Raw genomic sequence first — 22,211 nt, forward strand, 5'->3', positions numbered from 1 at the left:
TCTTTTGCAAAATCTTCCGACAAACAAAAAAAATATTAAAAAAATAATTATCTAAACTCTTTTGCAAAAAAAATCGGAATAGAAAATAAAATTAAAAAATATTTAAAAAATAAAATAAATAAATTAATTTAAAATATATAAAAATAAAATTGATATTTTTTATAAAATATAAAAATATAGAGATAAATAAGGGGTATAAGATAAAAAATTCTAAAAGATAAACCGGAAGACCCGGCCCAAAATATAGAATACGGTTACAAGCCCATTATATTTGTAATTTTGAGATTGTGAAAAACCTTTCTCTTCTTCCTTCCCTCTCCGCCTGCGACAGTGAGAACAAGTCCATTCTCTTTCCCGGTAAGCCTCCATCTCAATTTCACTCACAAAAATCGTTTTCATAATTGCTATTCATTTTTATTCACAAATTATAGATATAGCAAATCTACTGAGTGAGTAGTTTCCGTGAATTCGTTTGCGTCATAAACAAACACATTTAGGTTTAATTTTTCGATATGGATTCGGTCGATAAGAGGGATGAAGAGGATTGGGAGTTTACCGATAAGAGGAAGCAGAGGTCAAGGAAGCATGTGAACGGCGATGAGGCCGAAGGTGAGGTCGACGGTGAAGGTTCCGACGGAAGCGGGAGAAGGAAGCGTTCTATGAAGGGGGATGGGGATGATTACGAGTCGCGGTCGAAGGCGGCGAAGAAGAGACTAGAGGAGAATACATTGGAGAAGTTGAGTAGTTTTTATGAGGATGGTGAGTTGGATGGTGGGGAGAAGGGAAGGAATGTTCATAGAGTGAAGGAGGATTTTAGGTTATCGGAAAAGAGCGAAAGCGGACGAGAGTCGAGAGAGTTGAGAGAGAAGAGCCGTGGGTCTTCTGAACAGAAGAGTTCTAGAAGGAAGTGGGATGAAGTTGATACTGTTAGTGTTAAGAAAGTACAGGATAGTGTTTCTGAGAAAAGTGATTTGAAGAGTTCTAAGGTTTCTGATGGTAAGCGGAGTGAGTCTAGGGAGAGGAGTGGATCTGCTAGAAATGAACATGGGGAGAGTAAAGTTTCTGGTAGTGATAGCAAGGTTGTTAAATCTGGGGGAAAAGATGATAGAAGAAGTGATTCTGAGAGAAGTAAGAGTAAAGGGAAGTTGGAAACGCCTGATGAAAGGGTTGAAAAGCCTAGGCGTCATAGGACACCGACTGGTTTTGATGTGGCTGAAACTGGGGACAAGTCGGGAAATGCAGATGAAGAAGGCAATGCGCGGGTTAGGGATAAAACTGTTAAAGAAACTGGGAGCTCAACTAGATCTAGGACGCCTGAGAAGAGTGGAAAACGCCATCAAGATTCAGAGGGTTCGGAGATGGATTATGAGAAAAGTGGTAGTTTTAAAAGGAAGGAACTTGAGAGTGATAGTTATAAAGATGATAGGTCCAAAGGAAAAGATGAAACTTGGAGTGATAGGAGGAAAGATAGGGAAAGTTCTAAAGATAATTGGAAAAGGAGGCAGCAGGGTAATACTGACAGAGATTCCAAGAATGAGGATGGTGCTTTTGATCACGGCAGAGAATGGGAGTTGCCCAGACACGGTTATGATAGGATGGACAACGAAAGGCCTCACGGCCGGTTAGGTGGTAGAAAAGATGTACTCAGGGGGGAAGCTGTGAAAACAACAACGAAGTATGGAATTTCAAATGAGAATTATGATGTGATAGAGATCCAGCCGAAGTTTGTTGACTATGGAAAAACAGACTCTGTATCCAACCTTAGCAAGAGAACTGAAGCTAATCAACAATACAATTCTAAATCTGGAGGTAATCACGAAGAACGGTCACATCATCCGGACGAAAGAGCAAGAAAGAGTGATTTATCTGGTTCTGGGACACCTGGTGAAGATCAGAAGGAGAGATATGCCGATGATGACTATGATTTGTATGGGGGAAGAGGAAGAGGTCAGAAAAGTGTTGCAACTAATCGCAGTACCGGTGGCTCGCAGTCTCAATATGGAAATCCGGATTCTGGATCATTTAACCGAGGTGGTCCACAAGGAATAAAAGGGAACAGGGTTGGTAGAGGAGGAAGGATTAGGCCTCCCGGGAGGGACAACCAGCAGGTTGGAATGCCATTGCCAATGATGGGATCACCCTATGGACCTCTTGGCATGCCTCCGCCCGGACCAATGCAGACTCTTACCCATGGTATGTCACCAGGTCCTCCAATGTCCCCTGGAGTCTTCATGTCACCATTTAACCCGGCTGTTTGGCCTGGACCCCGAGGTGTTGACATGAATATAATGGGTGTTCCACCCGCTGTGTCTCCTGTGCCTCAAGGTCCAAGATTTAATACTGCTAATATGGGGAACCCGCCGAATTCTGCAATGTATTATAACCAATCAGGCCATGGAAGGGGGATTCCCCCAAGCATTTCCAGTCCTGGTTTCAATCATACAGGACCAATGGGGAGAGGAGCACCACCTGATAAAACTCAAGGGGGATGGGCTCCACCTAAAAGTAGTGGAACTATGGGTAAAGCTCCTTCCAGAGGTGAGCAGAATGATTATTCTCAAAACTTTGTTGACACTGGTATGCGGCCTCAGAATTTCATCAGGGAGCTTGAGCTGACAAATGTTGTAGAGGACTATCCTAAGCTTAGGGAGCTTATACAGAAAAAGGATGAGATTGTGGAAAAATCTGCATCCACTCCCATGTATTACAAGTGTAATCTGAAAGATTTTGAACTGGCTCCAGAGTTCTTTGGGACCAAGTTTGATGTCATTCTTGTAGATCCCCCATGGGAGGAGTATGCTCATCGAGCCCCTGGTGTTGCTGAACACACGGAGTGCTGGACATTTGAAGAAATAATGAATCTCAAGATTGAGGTAAGCATTATTATATTTTCACAGCATTTTATTTTCTTAGTCTTATTATATTTTCAATTAGATTAGATATCTTATTTGTTCTGTTAATTCTTAAGGCTATAGCAGATACTCCTTCTTTCATCTTCCTTTGGGTGGGTGACGGTGTAGGCCTTGAACAAGGCCGTCAATGTCTAAAGAAGGTACACTATCTGCTGCAATTGTTTATGGTTATGATTCATATATCCTATTTATTGTTTCTACTGCTTCATCTCTATATACTTTGTTTTTCTTAACTGGGGCTGGGACTGGGTTTCTACAGTGGGGATTTCGTAGGTGTGAAGATATATGTTGGGTGAAGACAAATAAAAGTACTGCAACTCCAGGGCTGCGGCATGATTCACATACTTTATTTCAACATTCAAAGGTTAATTTAAATTTATTTTTTGTAGTTGTACACCCGCAGGTCGCAGCTTTATTTCATCACTTGAGATATTTGTTTTGACGTCAAATGTAGTAGTATTTCCTAAACTTTTGATTTTGTTGTGGTGAAGGAACACTGCTTGATGGGCATAAAAGGAACAGTTCGTCGAAGTACTGATGGGCATATTATTCATGCCAACATTGACACGGATGTAATTATTGCCGAAGAACCTCCTTATGGTTAGTTTATCAGCAGTGCCTATAAAATTGATACCTTGCATGACTAAACTATGTTAGGCAATATTCTATCATCTTTTTCTCAATAGGTGCTATTCCAAAATTAATAGAAGCTGCAAAGCAACATAATAGATATATTGTAAGATCAGAATATATTAAATTCAAGAATTAAACAGCGAATACTTGTTATATATTACACTGTTTTGATCTGGTTTATAGACCAAATCTGAGTGCGGGATCAATAGCACACTCCCTCTAAACTATATAGAACAATTTGTAGTCTGAGATAGCTCCTACAACACACACACACAGTATTAATACCAAACAGTAACGTCCACATATAAAAACATAATTGTCTCATAGTTTTGTCTGCTTATGTGGCACTATTAGATTAAGCCCGCCTTTTTATTTATTTTATTATTATTATTATTATAAACTTTTTGACAGTTATAGTTATTAACCTTTACCACCTCCAAACCCATCATAACTCGGCCTGTCACTGACAGCAGCACAGAAGCAACCTTGTTCTCAAGGTTGAAATGTTTAAACAAGCCCTTGTTGATCATCATCTGAACCAGAGTTATCAATTCCGGGTGAAAGCGGCGCTATCCCAGGAGAGTGGCGTGGCGTGGAGGCTGGCCGCTATGGGAGCTGCGATAGTGGCGCAGATCAGCGCCACTGGCGTTCTGGGGCTTATCGCAGGTCGCGGGAGGGGAGCGGGTTTTAACCCACTTTCAGTTTAATGTCACAAAATACCCTTAAAAATTAAACAGTTTTGAGTGTATTTTTACCATTTTCCTTCTTTGAACCCTAATTGCAAAACTCGTCCTCCCCTCTGTGTGTGTGCAGCTTGAACTCAACTTAGTTCTTCCTTTCTCTTTCATTTGCTCTTCTCTTCCTTCCAACTCCATTGCCACCGTTCTCTCTTCCTCCCAATGCCATCGCCATCGCCATCGACATTCCTCCTTCTCTGTACCGCCGTTCCAAGTTTCATCTTCCTCTTCTTTCTTCATCTTTCCAAAACCCCAGCCCAGCTTCATTTCTTTTCTTTCTTTTTCCTCTTTTTTACTCATTTCGTTTTCTCCCATTTATTTTCCTTCATTTTTTCTCTATTTTGTCGTTTTCGTTCCTTTTTTCATTCTGGTTCTTAATAACTGAATAGATCCTGTGCACTCATGCCCAAAACATGGCTTTTGAGCTTTATCGGAAACTGCCCCTCCATCACTGTGCCAGAAGCAGGGCTCTTTGAATTTCCCCCTGAAAAGAACCCCATACTTTCTCCATATTCGTTCTCAACTAACCTGGCCAAACGAATGACCCCAGGTACAATTTGAGAGCCATGGGTTGTGACACATTCCTTCTGATCAAGGTTGTCAAAATCGGGATCTTGCATAAGATCGGGAGAGGATAGTAAGATCGTAAAACATAAGATTGTAACTAAGATTAGAAGATCCTACTCAATTATTTTTATAAGATTGAGAGGGTGGGAGCAATATCGTAAAACATAAGATCGTAACAAAAATCATAAGATACTACTAAAACGAAAAATTATACTATATATTCAAAGTATTTTTACATGATATTTTGGTAGACAAGTGTATTAGTGGGAAAAAGGACGCCGCCGACGTAAATGTTGCTCATATGTAATTTGTCATCATTCTCGGCATATAATGGTGGTGGCCGGAAAACAGTTGATCGTGGCTGGAAATGGCCAAGATCGCACATAATCAATGGTCTCACAATGTTTAACAATTTGGCTACAACACACAATTCTACTTAAGATCTGGATCGTTGGGGTGAGTGAGATCGTAAAATCGTAAGATTTTAAGATCTAGATAGAGATTTTGACAACCATGCCTCTGATCACATCATTCAAACCATTAATCCAAAAGCAAACACATCTGTCTATTCATTTAATTGCGCCACTAATATTTAGAATTTTCCACCCGTGGGAAGGGAATTCTCTTCAATAATTCTGCCTTTAAGTCTTCCCGTCTCATCTCTGGGTGTCCCTTCTTCAGATACCTAAACCAATGAACGATCATTGCTTCCATACAGATGAAAGTTGAAAGCTATTCTGGTTTGATATTTTGGATCTCAAATCTTCTGAAGAGCCACCCAGGAAAAACCTTGTCAAAAAATCAGCAAGAGCTAGCCACCCAGCAAGATCACTTCCATCTGAGTTGGGCAATCCAACTTCCTGAAGAGCCATTTTATGCTTATTTCAAACCCATGTTTGATGAAAGTATATTAAAATCCCTCGATCACGTAGTTGATTAGTTCTATCGTGATTAGAACCTTTTGCAGGGAAGCCTTATTAACTGACTTTGCTTATAGCCAATTCCTTCAACAAGAGTAGACTGGTGGTACCTAATCTATCAGGGATTTCTTCCCATTTTTCTAAAATCTCTAAACTGTATGGCATCTCCCATTATTCACACTTTATCCTTGTGGTGAGAATTGGATGTCCGCATGTTAGCATCTATCTCCTCCACATGTCTCTCCAATTGTTCTACTATCGAGTCTATCTTCATTGAAGTCATCCAGAACCAAGATTCAATAATTAAACAAACAGAACACTGGTTATGTACTGATTTAATCTGCTTTACAGACTAAATCTGAGTACAACATCAGCAGACATGTTTTCCCCTAACAAGGAGTCTTCTCCTTACGCTGCATTTATAATACGACAATCTACAATTTCTGGTAGCTTCTATGAAAGCACCTGTTAATAACAAACATTGACTGCCACATAAAAACATAACTGCCTCATACACAAACTGCAACTGCCTATCTGGCACTATTTTATCAACATTTTTGAAAAAACTTAAACCATCAATGGTTTTGAGCCATCTCTCTACAGACCCATCATAATTCAACCTATAAGAAGCTCAGAGCAAGAACTGATGATCTCATATTTCAACGATAGGGAGGCCCAACATACCATAGGGTTGAAATGAGGACTTATAGATACCACTGCTCTATTCATGCTGGACTAAATATATTCTCATTTCACAATCTAATCTAATGCATTCATAAAACTAGTCATTAGAGGACATTGTATCTAGTATCCCTATTATACTTGTTGGCTGATATCCTGGTTCAATGGATAAGCTTTTTCTTTGGCCTATGCAACTCTTAGGAAATTAGAGATAACTCACTTCAAACAACTCTGATTCCGTGTTCTTTCCTAGGCAATTTTTCATAAATCTTGTTTTCCTTGATCCTTATGACAGACTAGAGCCACCTTGTTTTGGCAAGGGTGCAAGCATCTTACTTACCTTAATAAGTTTGAAAATTATATACTTCAGCTAGATGTTTATCATAAAATGCTTGTTTTTTTTTAATACATGCCTCAATGATTGCAATGTTTTTGCATGGAGGAATAAAATGAACACCTGTTTAATTTCTTGCTCAATGCTCATATACTGCAGGTTCAACACAAAAGCCTGAAGATATGTATAGGATTGTTGAACATTTTGCCCTTGGAAGGAGAAGGCTTGAACTATTTGGCGAAGACCATAATATCCGGTCCGGCTGGCTGACTCTTGGTAAAGAACTGTCGTCTTCAAATTTTAGTAAGGAGGTATGAAATTTGAATGCTTATATACAAACATGACATCTGAGCTGGGGTATTCCTATCTACCTTTATTAGTTAATTTAATTTTTTAGACGCCGTAATATAAGCTAAAATTCATTCATACTTCAAACATGCTTCTAGCCTCTGGCAAAAGTTTCTTGGTGTGGTATAGAAGTTTTTGAAACCCGTCTTACTCATTTGTTTATGTACAAATAATTTGCTTCATCTTCATTTTCCCCAACATCAAGATTTTCTTCTATCTTGTTTAGATAGGCACCGCAGAGTTAGTGCTCATTAGTATCTTTGTTTATTGATGCTGATCATCTGTATTGTGTGGCTTGATTAATCACATTGATTGGATTTGGATAATTTAGGCATATGTCAAGAACTTTGGTGACAAAGATGGGAAGGTTTGGCAGGGTGGTGGAGGAAGAAATCCACCTCCGGAGGCACCTCATCTGGTGGTGACTACTCCTGATATAGAGGCTCTTAGGCCAAAGTCCCCAATGAAGAACCAGCAACAAATGCAGCAGCAGCAGCAATCAGTGTCCATTTCTTTGACGCCGGGTAACGCATCAAACAGAAGGCCTGGGAATTCACCGCAGAATCCAACTGCGCTTGGTGTTAATCAAGATGCCTCTAGCTCAAACCCATCTACACCCGCTCCTTGGGCTTCTTCACCTATGGAGAGCTTTAAGGGACGTGAAGGCTCTGGATTGCCTTCAGATGATAAAGTATTTGATATGTATGGAGGGTTTAATGGACCACCACCACCAGGCTATCTAGATTTTGAATCATTCAGACAAATGAATATGTTGTAGCATAACATTGAGGATAAGGTTATTATGTTATGTATTATTTTTTTTTCCCTGCTAATATAAATGGGAAGAAAATTATTTGCAAAAATGTCGGTTCATTCTTTTGGTAGCGCTCGCCATTATGCTTCGTTAGGGGAATAAAAGAAAGCGTTTGGATTACTGTAAAATTGGTTACATTTTATGTATTATTTTGTCAAATGTTCTAAAGCAATATAAGTTTAATTCACATGCTTCCATGTTGGTCAATAATGGAAGGCTAGTGGTTAAGGCTAATCTGTACACCAAACCCCTAAATTGATTAAACAAAAATAAACATTGTTTAGGTCAAACAACTGTATTATTTTGGACACGAAAATTGAAACTATAACCGACTGTGTATGCATATTTAGATTTTGATTGATTGGATATGGAATGTTTTTAGAAATTAATTACTATATGCACCGTTAGGGAAAAAGTTTTACACTATCGATTCATCACTATCGTCTATTTGTATTACTTTATAAATTTTTAAAATAAAAGTTAAGTTTGTTTCAATATCTAGCGTCTATGATTAATTGACGGTATAAAATCCTTTTATACTGTCACTCTATTTCAATTAAATCTATATTTTTATTAAATATACTACTTCATATTTTTGTGTGAAATGTGTTAAAATATAGTTCTTTGAGACACAGTGATCATATTTTTATTCTGTGATTTTATTTAAAATCGGAAAAAAGCTTCATTTCAGTTTTTTTTAAAAATAATTTGGTGTTATATATTTTTGTTGAAAAAAAATTATAAATAATTTTTAAAAATGTTATTTAAATTTTTTATTTTTTTGTTATAATATTTCTTATATTAAAAATTTTCTTAAATTAAAAATTATTATAAATATTTTTTCATAAAAATTATTTTTAAGATATATTTTTAAAAGAAATTAAGATTTTTATTATATTTTGATTTTTAATAATATATATTTATATTATATGATGTCAAAATTAGAATTTTTGACTTAAATATTTCACATTTTCAAAAAAAATCTTAAAATAATCCACTTTTCAAATTATTTTTCAAACTATCCCACTTTGAAGAGGTGTTGTTAGATGAATTGGCGTCTGCTCTCTAAGTTAAAGAGGTGACGCCAATTGGATTGACTTATGCACCTAGTGCTGCCAATCCAATTGACGCCTGTGTGTTAGGTTTTAAAGAAGGCGCCAATTGGTTTGACACCTATGTGTGTTGTGTAATTTTAAAAAAAATGTACATTTTAGATAAAAGTCGAAAGCGGACTAATTGATATTAATATTAATGTGTTTACATACGATAACCAAAAAGAATAATGTCGTTGACCAGGATGACTTAACCGACCTCCGGTACCATATCCCCTAGCTGCCCGAACGCGTGATCCTAATCCACATTGATGATTCACCCCAGGTGTTTGAGTATTTGAGGGCCCATGAACATCACCACCATCAGTAGGTGATTGCCTAAGATATTCAGACAAATCTGCGTAGTCTTGTGTATGCAATGAAGCGCTACCATCCTAGCTGATTTCGTGACCCATGTCAGAGTAGTTGGGATGTGTTTGAGTTATTTGAGGGCGACCAGGACGATTGAAGGGCGACATCGGTGTGAATGATGCATCGAGGAAAGATTGAAATGATTGTTGTGGTGTTTGGTAGCCATATGATTGTTGTAGGCTTTAGTTTTGTGATGTTTGAACTTCTTGACTATAGTAGGAGGAGGGACAATTGATGTTAAATTATGGCCGAGTGTTTTGGCTAAGGCGGCTATGGGTAGGGTGATGTGTTGGGTGCATAGGGATGTTGGTTGTCTTGATGATGATCTACTTGTTGGTGGTGGTACGGGTATGCTCTTGATATTGTGGTTGGGTGTGTGGCATGTTAGGGTCGTACATTTGTGTGTTTGTGGAAATTTTGATGGATATGGAGTTGTGAGTAACCTGCCTGACAATGTTGTTGGGGGTTAGATGTTGAACCTTCTTGTGTGTAAGTTACCTGGCATGGGTCGTATAGGTACATGTCTTCGGTGAGGAACTCAAATCCAACTGACCTGTACCAAGTCATATAATTACGAGTTGGTTTTTCTTCGGTTGGCATCACAACGTCCGTTAAGACATGGTCTTGTCGGTGCTTCCATTTTTGACACTCAGATCTAGCGAAGCTTTGTCAAGGGTTAAAGTTTCATTGATCGTTAATTTTTCGTATATGTCATTCTCCGAGGTTTGTCGGGGGATCTGGGATGTGTTGAAGCATACCGAACTACAATTTAACACGATCACTATGGTGCATCTCCACAGTGGTGAATCTTATGATCAGTGTGCATGAAGTCCAAACGGTCGGGTCTTGTTCGTTAGTTTCATGGTCATGATCCAAGTTTAGATATGGACACCAAATGAATTGAAATGTGAAAATATATTAGATTATAAATGGGTGATATTAAAAAACAAATTATTACGAATTAATTAGGTTAATGGCAATACATCTGTTGGTCGAAGGTGATCCAAGAGATTGTGATACTGGTAATACAATGTTTATGACATATGTTTTAACTCATACCATGTGTCGACCATCTGTACCATAAAAGTAAATATATTATTTAGAGATAATAATCGGTAAAGTAAGTAAATATAGTCCATTGTTAAGAACTTACTTTTGTGCTTACGGAAATGTGAACGGGTTGTAATTGACGGACGCTAGGGACGGTAGTCTGGACCAACCCCATGCTTGGAGCAAAACAACACATCCAGAAAATATATATGTGTTTTTGTGTGCAATTTTACACAAAGAGCTATAAAGATAAGCCAAACAAACGGACCCCCAACTGTAACTTCTTATTCTATCTATATGTCTTAGTAAAGGTAAATACATAACATGCATACTAGAACCACTACCTTCGGAAAATAAAAATAAACCAATTAAAAGCATAATATAATACCTAGTTTTTATTATTCGAGCGTCTTCGGTAGAATTTTCATCTAACTGTAAGTTGTTGTAATATGCCTTAAGGCGTGAAAGGAGTATACATTTACCTCTCGAGTTATCATATAACAAGTTAACATCCAAGAGGTCCATGCAAATTGAATTCGCATAGTTGGTTTTACCATTTACCGCCTTACCCTCGATAGGTAGTCCTAATAACATGTAGGTATTTTTTAATGTCACGGTACATCACCAGTTGAAAACCAGAATGTGTGTGTCTTCGGACGACATCTTTCACATAAAGCTAGAATAAATTTAGTATCAACCGACCAAGACATGATTTTGCTTACATATCCAAAACCAACGAGTTCGACATAAGATTGAGTCAACACGTCCATGGAACAAATTCGTGGACACGAGTTCGAAACCTAGAAACATCCTAAAAAATAAACAACAAAATAAGTTATGTTATAAAAAAAAATGTGTTAGAAAAATATGACAATAAGTTAACGCTTACATAAGTTCTTATGTTTGCAACTATGCCTCTATGTGATTCATCCATAGTGAGTAAAAACATTTTGTCGTAGTGTTGCAGATGAAAAAATGTTTGTTGCAGATGAAAGAGTATTTGTTGCATATGTAGAAGTGATTGTTGTTGATGAAGAAGTGTTGAGTTGCATGACTATTTATAATGAGATACATGCATACTTAACCACAACATTTAAAATATCAAAACAGATGAAAATACTTAACCACAACATTTAAAAACAACATTCCTAATTGATTACAACAATCAAACCGATGTCATCTGGTTCAAAAATCACTTCCCTAGCATTCAGGTATGTTTCTGTCTAACCAACGAACCAACACCCTCTTTAGTTGTTCGAAACGACAAATGTTCCAAAACATCCTCTCCATCGGAGGCTTGTCTCTCGAATAAGTCATTTTCCTATAGCGGTGACGAAGACGAAACATGTTTGCAATATAATGAAAAGAGATGTGGAAAAATGAATCACTCAACACATCTATTTATACAAAAAAAATACAAAATACACGAAGACGACATACCAATTGACGCCTCCTCTCATTTTATACACATGGGTGCCAATTGGATTGACAACACCATGTGTTGTAGCCAATTCAATTGACGTCTCCTTTTTAAAATTAAGGGTATGCGTCAATTGATATGACACCTACGCCTTAAGGTTTTTCTTTTAACTGAGGTAGTTTGAGAAATAATTTGAAAAGTGGATTATTTTGGGAGATATTTTGAAAAAATGGGGTATTTAAGTAAAAAATTCTCAAAATCAATCTTTTAATTTATAAAAAAATAAATTTATAAAAATCATTTAAAAAAAAAAGAAGAAAAAGGGTTAGTGCCAAATCTAATAGTTCATAATAGGCGCCATAATATTTTCTGAAGTCCGAAGTATGGTTCATAATACATCAATAAAAATATCATATATACAAAGATTAATTCTGCATGGTTCATAATACATCAATAAAAATATCATATATACAAAGATTAATTCTGCATGGTTCATAATACATCAATAAAAATATCATATATACCAAGATTAAGAAGGTTCATAATACATCTACAAAAAAAATTGTATATACCAAAATTAAGGGCCCTTTGTTTTAATTTTCTAACATAATTTTTGGAAAAAGCCTAATTAAAATTTTGGGTTTAATGGTGATACACTGGCAATGTAAATTTTTTTTACACTGTCATCCAATAAGAATATAACATTTTGTCATGTCATACAAGTATTTTAAAATTTTCAGTCTGATTTGGCGGGATGCATGGTCGTCATTGGTTGATAGTGTAAAATAAATTTACACGGTAAGTGCATCACCCATTTTCTCTAAAATTTTAATCTAAATAATTATTTTTAAAATATTATTTTAAATATTTTATCATTAAAATTTCAAAAAATTACTAATTTTTAAGTTATTTCAATAATTTTTTATTAAAAATCATTTTTAAGATAAAATATTTTTAAAAAATTACAATTTTGACTATTTTTTAATCTTCAATAATGTATATTTATATTATAAGATTTCAAAATTAGAATTTTTTATCCAAATACCCCTAATTTTCAAAAACAATCCAAAAATAATCTTGATTTCAAAAAAATTCTAAATTACCCCACTTTTAGGAGGAGACGCCAATCCAATTGGCGCCTCCTCTTAAAATTAGAGAGGAGGCGTCAATTGGATTGACTAGTGTACATGGTGCAGCCAATTCAATTGGCGCTCATGTGTTAGTTTTGAGAGGAGGCGTCAATTGGTCTGACGCCTCAGTGTAAAGTGTATTTTTTTGTTATAAATAGAGGTGATGTGTGAATCATTTTTCCACATCTCATTTCATCATTTTGCAAACATGTTTGGTGTTCGTCGCCGCTATGTAAAGATGATTTACTCGAGAGAAAAACCACAGATGTTGATGCTCTTCTGGAATATCATTACTTTCGATCAACTGAAGAGGGAGTTGATTTGTTGGTTAGATGGGAAAATACCAGAAGGGAAAAAATTAAAAGTATTGAGAGACTCGACAGTATCTTTGGTTGGGTGCGAATGAAAACTGATAAGGATGCTAGGGAAATGATGTTTGGACGAGATGACATCACTTTGATTGTTGTAATCAGTTAGAAATATTGTGTTTTCAGTTTGCTTATGTTGTAGAGATGTTTGCTGTCAACCTCGTTGTAACAAAAACTTAATGATATATAAAAATTGATGGTTACAAAAATCCAATGTTACAAAAAGATTATGACTCAAATGATGCTCCTTGATTGGGACAGTTGTTCTTATTGTGTCCTGGTTAACGGCAGATACTACATAGTCTTATCATTTTATCTATCATATCCATTTATGTCCTGATACGTGTGTTGTTTGGTCATCCTTTTTTCTTTCTACGCATCTCGTCATTGTGCCAAACTATGTCACCTTCATATGGAGGCCAGTATTCCTCAATTGGTAGCACCGAGAAGCTTTTGTTATAGACATTCATGACGGTGATGGTCTTGTAAACATCAGATAGATGATTGTAAGCGTCCTAGCGAGTATGTGCGCATGCTGCAATGACATGGGAGCAAGGAATGCGAAAGGCCTAGAATTTTCCACAGTCTCACTAACTTCTGTTTAGTTTGACAGCATGGGCTAAATTTGGTTTCCCCTCACTGTGGTCCATTGTTTCCTACACGCTGAAATTTTTCCTATGACGGTCAAAGATTGTTACCGCGTGTGTGCTAACTTTGATGCTCTCCTCTTTCATCACTTTCATGCAACACTCACTGAATATTTGCCCAGACATTAACACTGCACTCCATCTTTTACCTCTGGTTGCGAAGGTAGAAGCCAACCTATAATAGGTTGATCTGACCAATGCGGTTATTGGTAAATTTCTAATGCCTTTGAATACGTCTTTCATGCATTCCACAAGGTTTGTTGTCATGTGGCCCCATCGACAGCCTCCGTCAAATGCCCATGTCCATTGCTTTACTGGTATGTTATTCAGCCATCTTCCTGCATCTTCATTAGACAGTCTAATTTCATCACGATAATATTTAAATGACGGTTGAGTTAGAGCATACCCAACATTCACCACTTTCTTGCGAAGGTTCTTATCTTTTATTGCACGCATGAAGTTTTGTGTGATATGTCTAATGCAATAGACATGGGTAGAAGGAGGATCATGTCATCCATTGTCATGGTTATTATAAGCACTCTCAATGGCAGCATGTATATCAGAAATCAAACATAGATTAGCTTGTGGAGTCACTTATGTTCTAAGATATCGAAGAAAGAAACCCAACCACCAGCAGTTTCACCTTCAACCAGAGCAAAGGCAATGGGAAAGACATTGTTGTTGCCGTCTTGTGCAACCGCCATAAGCAAAGTACCCTTGTATTTTCCGTATAACCATGTTCCATCAAGTTGAATAATACGTTTGAAGAATGCAAAGCCTTTGATGCATGGGTCAAACGCCCAAAAGAGACGGTGAAAGGTTCTATTTCCAGCAACACATGTTCCGTCTGGCATCATTGCTGGCAATGTCTCCATAATTGCAACAGTTCCTGGCATGTATGTTTTTAGTGCCCATAAAAATTATGGCAATTATTTGTATGAATCCTCCCAGTTGTCGAATACCTATTCAACTACCTTTGTTCTCACAATTCACGCTTTCTTGTAAGATGGAGTATAATTATATCTTGTTCTGATATGAGATATAATTATACTCACCTTCACTGAAGGATCTTTGTTAACAAGCAGCAAAATTTATTGACATATCAATGCAGCGCTTAATTTACGGTGATCTTGTTCAACGTTAGTTACAATCCAACTATGAGGTAGGTCTATTGACGCTATCTCCCAAGAGTTGCTTTTCACTTTGTGAGATGCAGCCAACCGAAACTTACAAAGGATGTTACGACATTCGATGACATACCTTCTCGATTCAATGTGTTTCACTGTGAAATCAACAGAGTTATTCATGTGAAATGTTTTGATAGCTCGCACACATTCTTCTTTAGTGCGGAACATGTTTCCCACCTTTAACTCGCCTTCTGATCGTGGATACGGGTTATAAAAAACATTGTTTGATGTTTCATCGTCATGCAGATCCATGTTTGTCATGTGTTGAGGCGGACTGTAGACATGACTTGGAGGTAATGGCGCTGGTTAATCATCATCTTCAATGTCGTTGTTCAACATATGATCGACCTGTATCTTTGTCTCTTCTTCTTCATCATCAACGACATTGACTTCTGCTTCTACTTCTGGGTCGACGTCATCTGAGTATTGTGAATCAAATTCATCAGATTCATCCTGATTAGTTATTTGAGATTGCTAAGATGGTATACTTGGTTGAAGAGTAATATACAACTCAATACAATTGCAACCAGAACGTTCGTGACTAACAAACATGTATTCAACATCTTCATCATCCCATACCTTTAGCGGGAAAAACTTGCATTGACAGTTCTAAAAAAAATTGGATTTTGATACGTGATCATTGGCACAATACCAGATCCTATGCAAGATTGCATTCGTTTTTTCAAATGAAAGAAATTTGCTTTTCTCTTGATCGTTAGTCGAATGATATCGGTGTTTCGAAAACAAGAGCCGTATAATTCAGACTCATATGTCTCACCATTACAATGAACATTGACACTATATTTCGGTGAAGATGACATTGTAATATTTCTGGTGCAGATGAAAATTAATTTCTTAATGCAGATGAATGGCGTCCCGAGACACACACATTTTGGTTTCCAACCGGTGAGTGTACTGTGACGTTAGAAGACGTCTACATGTTATTGAGACTGCCTATTGAAGGTAAAGTTGTAAATGGTAAAACTAACTATGCAAATTCAATTTGCATGGACCTCTTGGATACTGATTTGTTAGATGATAACTCAAGAGGTCAAGGTATACTCCTTTCACGCCTTAAGTCATACTATAACAGTTCACATTTAAATGAGCATTCTATCGAAAAGGCTCGAATAATAAAAACTAGGTGTTACATTATGCTTTTAATTGGTTCTTTTTTATTTCCCAAAGGCATTGGTTCTAGTATGCATGTTATGTATTTACCTTTACTAAGACATGTAGATAGAATAGGAAGTTACAGTTGAAGATCCGCTTATCTGACCTATCTTTATAGCTCTTTGTGTAAAAATTCACACAAAGACACATCTACCTTTTCTAGATGTGCTGTTTTGCTCCAAGCATGTGGTTGGTCAAGACTACCGTCCCTAGCGCCCGTCAACAACAACCCTTTCACATTCCCGTATGCACGAAAGTAAGTTGTTTAAAATGTTATATATTTACTTACTTTAACGATTATTATCTCTAACTAATATTTTTACCTTTATGGTGCAGATGGTCGGCACGTGGTAGGAGTTATAACAGATGTCCTAGACATTATATTACCCAATATCGCAATCTCTTGGATCACCTTCGACCGGAAGATGTATGGATAATAACCTAATTATTTCGTAATAATTTGTTAATTTCTTCTACCAAGTTTATAATCTAACATACATTCATATTTCAGTTCATTTGGCGTCCATACCTAAATTTGGATCATGACCATGAAATCAACAAAGAAGACGCAACCGTATGGACTACATGCACACCGATCATAAGATTCACAACTGTGGAGATATCGGTATGCTTCAACACATCCCAGATCCCCCAGCAAACCTAGGAGAATGGCGTTTATGCAAAGTTAACGACCAATGGAAATTCAACCCATGACAAAGTTTCGTTAGATCCGAGTGTCGCAAATGGAAGCACCGCCATGACCATGTCTTAACTGACGCGGTGATGCAAAATGAAGAAAAACCAAGTCGTCTTATATGGCTTGGTACAGATCAGTTGGTTTTGAGTTCATCAATGATGATATGTACCTATTCGACCCACGCCAACAAACTTACACACTAGACGCCTCAACATCTAACCCCCAACAACATTGTTAGACCGGCCACACACAACCCCATATCCGTCAAACTTTCCGTTTCACAAATACACAAACATACAATCCTAACATGTCATACACCCAACCACAATACCAAGAGCATACCCCGTACCACCACCAACAAATAGATCATCAACCAGAGACCCAACACCGCTTCGCACCCAACACATCACCCTACCAAAGTCGCCTTAGCCAGAACACTCAACGATCATTTAACACCAATCGTGCCTCTTCCTACCATAGCCAAGAAGCCCAAACCTCACAAAACTGAAACCTTCAACAACCTTATCTCTACCAAACACCAAAACAATCTTTCCAACCTTTCCTCGACGCATCATTCACAACAATGTCTTCATTCAATCGTCCCGGTCTCCCACCAACAAGTCAAACACAACCCAACTACTCTAGCATGGGTCATGAACTCAGCTATGGCGGTACACCTTCGTTGCATACTCAAGACTACGCTGATTTATCTGACTATCTCAACAGGCAATCTCCTGCAGTTGGTAGTGATGTTCCTGGGCCCTCAGATGCTCAAACACCAGTGATGAATCATCAACGTGGGTTAGGGTCACGGGTTCGGGTAGCTAGGGGATGTGGTACCGAATGTCGGTCAGGTGATCCTGGTCATCAACATTAGTCTTTTTTGTGTAAACGAGAATTTATATTAATATGAATTGGTCAGATTTCAAAATTATGGATCACATAGACTATTTTTGATTTTTTTTTTACAAAATAAACTGATATATCAATCCAATTGGTGTCTCCCCTAACCCATACACATGGACGCCAATTGAATTGGCTGGATCATGTGCCCTAACCAATCCAATTGACGCCTCCTCTCTAATTTTAAGAGGAGACGTCAATGGAAATGACGCCTCCTCCTAAAAGTGAGGTAGTTTGAGATTTTTTTTGAAATCATGATTATTTTGAAAAAAAAATTGAAAAACTGGATTGTTTTAGTAAAAAAGTCTCAAAAATAGTCTTTTAATCTATAAAAATCGAATATAAAAAAATTTATAATATTTTAAAAAACACATTTATAATTATAAAAAAAAAAACATTTTTTTTATATCTACAGTCACTTTAATATAAGTTGATTTTGATTTCTTTAATAGAAGCTTAACGAGAAAATAAAGTATCCAACACTCCATAATTACACGGTGTTTTAAGATTTCCATCACCCCAGTGGCATCAGTAGTGGAATGTTACCAAATACAAAAGTTTCAATTTTCTAAAACACATTCAAACATTGATTTACACTCAAACCTGATCGTAAGAATTTTCTAAAAGTTTGAATGACAATAATATTTTGTATTCTATTCTTTCGCATTTGTTCTTGTAACCATTATGTTGCAAGTTGCGACTGCAGATGAGTATACTAGTCATTATTATTTTTTGATTTGGAGGCTCATATAACCCTTGAGTCTTGTAAGCCCCATAGATCCAGTTTTATTTTCATTATCAGTTAAGAATAGAGAGGATCTCAACTTTAAACAAGTGATTAAACTACAATAAATTCATAAGCACACTACATGTTAATAATTTTCTTTACATTTTACACAATTTAAGTGACTATGAGGCAACAAAACAAAATTGATTCCACCTATAAATCCGAAGGTAACGACGATTCACTTTCTGGCTTCTGTGGTGGTGGCACAGTTGCAGCAGTTTCATTAGCTGCATACCAAATCATGTTTAAAGGTGAAGATAAACAAACTAGCATGAAAAGATGGAAAGAAAGAAAAAAAGTTGTAAAAAAAAGACTAACCAGGAGGCTGGATTTGCTGTTCGATTTCATCTTCTTTAGGAGAGGAAGTTTGCTCCTGCTGTTGTGCAGCAACTGCCTTTAGTTGCTCCTCTGTAATCTTAAGATACTCCTCAGAACTGTATGCTTTACTTTCATCTACCTTCCCATCTGTTTTTTCAGAAATATAATCATATTCGTGTGTTTCTTATGTGTAAAAGTCGAATTCCGTACTAGATAACTCACTAGGGTCAACAGCAGTCTGAGAATTATTGGTAATTTCAGTGGCTGATGGAGTTGGCGTGGTGTTGCGTACATTGGAAGAGTATGTGCTTTGTAATGGGTTTGTAATGTCATCAATACCAATCTCCCGTTCGAGCGTACTCTTAAATTCCCTTGAAACATCCTAAAGGAACAAAAATGGCAAGCACTGACATCAATGCATCTATCTAGTGGCATAGGAGTAACAAGTTTAATATAACTCTTGACTATATAGTATTTTGCACCAACCTGGATTTCTCTAATGGTGGGTTGAAATTCACGCAATGTTTTTCCCAGATTTCGAGCAACCTGCATTCAACAGGTAGCAGATCACGCGGATAAGAAACAGATTACCACCATCCCCAATAACAACAAAGATTTTAGAGAAAATTGTAAATAATGTATCCAATAAGGCTCAGAATGAAGGAATCTCAGAACTTGGAAAAACTCATCATTTGGAATAGTATTATTCTACATTTCTCAACAATCTACTTATGCTAACTTCTTTCAACTAATATGTAGCATTGACATTTTATTCAACAAGCAAAGGAACCGCTCGTGTATGAGTATTCACATTCACTTTGATGAACGGCATTTATAAACAGAAGAACAATTTTTTTTTGGCTATCTGCATCATAATTCACATGGTATCACTATTCTCAACATAGATTTAGACCAAGTTTTATCTATACCGGCCAATTTATCCCGGTGATGTTTAAAATGGGATAAAATTAAGATAGAGCATGTATGTGGATTTATCTGTTGCTTAGCAGTAAAGAAGAGAAAGCTGAAGCTGTAGAATTCCAATCCAAACAAGAGAAATGTTAATTTTCCAATAGATTGGTAAATAATAAGAAATGTGGTTGGACCTAACTCAACCCTGCCCCCACTTATGAACACATGTTAAGGCCATATATTATCCGATGTAGGACTCTTAACAATACTTTTTCTAAGTCTTACTCTATCTTTAGTTGTTTGACTCCTCTCCACCTGATCTACTCTCCTTACAACATAATCTACAGATCTTCTCTTGACACGCCCAAACCACCTAAGCCAATTTTCCATCGTTTTTTCTACTATAAATGCTACCCTAAGACTCTAATATAAATGCTACCCCACATTTACGTGTTAATTCTTAACCGTCCAATATTTTGTCTCATACAACATAACAAGTCTTACCGCTGTGCGGTAAAATTTGAATAACTGAGAGCAATTTAATATTTCTTTAGCATAAGAATGCCACATTTATGCAAGAACAAGCTATGAGAAAAATAATAGCTCTCCGTGTCTGTGTTCATTGAAAGTGGGTAATGACATTTGATAAGACATTCTTTCAAACATTCACAAAGCGTAAATGTTTTGTCAATTGGAAGTTCACTTTACACAATATGATTGTTAGTGTTCCTAATGTCAATTTTATGAAACATCATGAACATTATATCCATCTTCACCTTGCAAAGCAAACAAAACAAGTTGCCAAGGGTGTTTGAGATAAAATCATGAAATCACCCTTGGACGTCCCCTAGTTACTTAAGCTGATAGATGACAGGCTCCTTGACTATGTAATAAACTATGCAGCACCGACGCTTCAGGTTGAAGGTCCCGTGTCTGATGCAGACACATGTGATTACATTCAATTACTGATTTTTTCAAACTTACTAATGATGTGAATTGTATCATTGTCATATCCGGTGTCTGTGCTTCGTGAATCATACTACCAAACCACTAAACAAATTAAGCTTTTAGAATCAGGATTCGTTAAAAAAGCGAAATACCATGCATTAACAGGATAGATAGTCATAAAAATTCTTAAATTCATTCACTCAATCTAATCTGAAATGCATAAAAAAAAGCATTCAAAATCGTAGTAAACAAACAGAAGAATGATACCAAAGAAGATAAAACTAACCTCAGCAAGACCTTTAGGACCAAAAACCAACAAAGCCACAACCCCAATTACCAAAGCTTCAGGTGCTCCAACCCCAAAGAGAGACGCATAAACAACCTTACCCTTACACCGACCCTTTTTACCTACAAAAAGATTACATAACATTAAAGTAAAATAAAGTATAATTCATGAAAAACAAAACCCAAACGAGATAATAGAGATTGAACGTTATCATCATACCTATAAAATGAAAAAGAGGTTTTTTGGGTTTAGTTGAGAAACCCAATTGCTTGAAACCATTCCAAGGTGTGAAAAGGCGTTTACCCAATGAATAGAGATGGAAATGTTGGATTTTTGAATGTGAAGTTGGTGTACAAGTGGACAGAGACATTGAGCATGTTCCTAGTTTGGGACATAACAACATGGTTGAAGTTGAAGAAGCAATTGCCAGAGATGGTGTCATTTATGAATAATGGTTGGATTTTGGTTCGTCCTAGAATCCTATCTCTAATCTAATCTAATGGCTAAATCAAAATTCCTCCTAGAATTTCAATTGGGTCTATAAATATAGCCACCATTTTTTTAATTTTATTTTTCCTTTTTTTAAAATTTTAGTTTAAGCCTTTTGAATAAATTAAATCACCATTTTTTTTGTATAGGAAGTGATACTAATCATAAAAAATTCAAGCACTCAATTGTTATTTCAATATGAATTAGATTTCCTTCCGTTTTACGATAAATAATTTATTTGAAATTAAAAGTATTTTAAAATAAATAATTTATTTTAATTTTCAATAATTTTTAATATTTGATAAAAAATATTTTAATAAAAATACAATTTTTTCTTTTATTTAATTATTTTAATTAACAAAATCACTGAATAACGAATTATGTTTAGAATATTATTAATGATACATTAATCAAAATTTAATCAAAACTAAATTGAATATGGATCGATTTTCATGTAGAGAATATTTATGCTGATTTATTTTTAAAA

General features: G+C 36.4%; 2 protein-coding genes across 2 annotated transcripts; one reads left to right on the top strand and one right to left on the bottom strand.

The window, feature by feature from the left end:
- The first annotated feature begins 285 nt into the window (after window positions 1–285).
- Window positions 286–8,141, top strand: LOC127098160 (N6-adenosine-methyltransferase non-catalytic subunit MTB). The gene is made up of 6 exons (XM_051036670.1): window positions 286–2,873; window positions 2,969–3,052; window positions 3,172–3,276; window positions 3,404–3,512; window positions 6,944–7,095; window positions 7,464–8,141. Exons 1-6 carry the CDS (start codon window positions 513–515, stop codon window positions 7,908–7,910), a joined length of 3,258 nt encoding a protein of 1,085 aa, XP_050892627.1. The 5' UTR covers window positions 286–512; the 3' UTR covers window positions 7,911–8,141.
- Window positions 8,142–18,709: 10,568 nt separating this feature from the next.
- Window positions 18,710–21,753, bottom strand: LOC127093398 (sec-independent protein translocase protein TATB, chloroplastic). The gene is made up of 6 exons (NM_001426959.1): window positions 21,455–21,753; window positions 21,236–21,357; window positions 19,576–19,635; window positions 19,312–19,471; window positions 19,090–19,236; window positions 18,710–18,998 (listed from the first exon to the last, which is right to left on the bottom strand). The coding sequence occupies exons 1-6, from the start codon at window positions 21,675–21,677 to the stop codon at window positions 18,925–18,927; spliced, it is 786 nt and encodes a 261-aa protein (NP_001413888.1). The 5' UTR covers window positions 21,678–21,753; the 3' UTR covers window positions 18,710–18,924.
- Window positions 21,754–22,211: the final 458 nt, after the last annotated feature.

Source organism: Lathyrus oleraceus, chromosome 6, assembly GCF_024323335.1.
Source record: "Lathyrus oleraceus cultivar Zhongwan6 chromosome 6, CAAS_Psat_ZW6_1.0, whole genome shotgun sequence".
NCBI lineage: Eukaryota > Viridiplantae > Streptophyta > Magnoliopsida > Fabales > Fabaceae > Lathyrus > Lathyrus oleraceus.

Bases quoted from the DNA above. Each gene is read 5' to 3' on its own strand.
- LOC127098160 (XM_051036670.1), top strand. From the start codon at position 513: ATGGATTCGGTCGATAAGAGGGATGAAGAGGATTGGGAGTTTACCGAT. The intron at 3,513-6,943 runs GTTAGTTTATCA...CATATACTGCAG, and splicing joins TGCCGAAGAACCTCCTTATG to GTTCAACACAAAAGCCTGAA. The intron at 7,096-7,463 runs GTATGAAATTTG...TGGATAATTTAG, and splicing joins CTTCAAATTTTAGTAAGGAG to GCATATGTCAAGAACTTTGG.
- LOC127093398 (NM_001426959.1), bottom strand. From the start codon at position 21,677: ATGACACCATCTCTGGCAATTGCTTCTTCAACTTCAACCATGTTGTTA. The intron at 19,472-19,575 runs GTTGGTGCAAAA...TTGTTCCTTTAG, and splicing joins CCACCATTAGAGAAATCCAG to GATGTTTCAAGGGAATTTAA. The intron at 18,999-19,089 runs GTTAGTCTTTTT...TTTGGTATGCAG, and splicing joins ACAGCAAATCCAGCCTCCTG to CTAATGAAACTGCTGCAACT.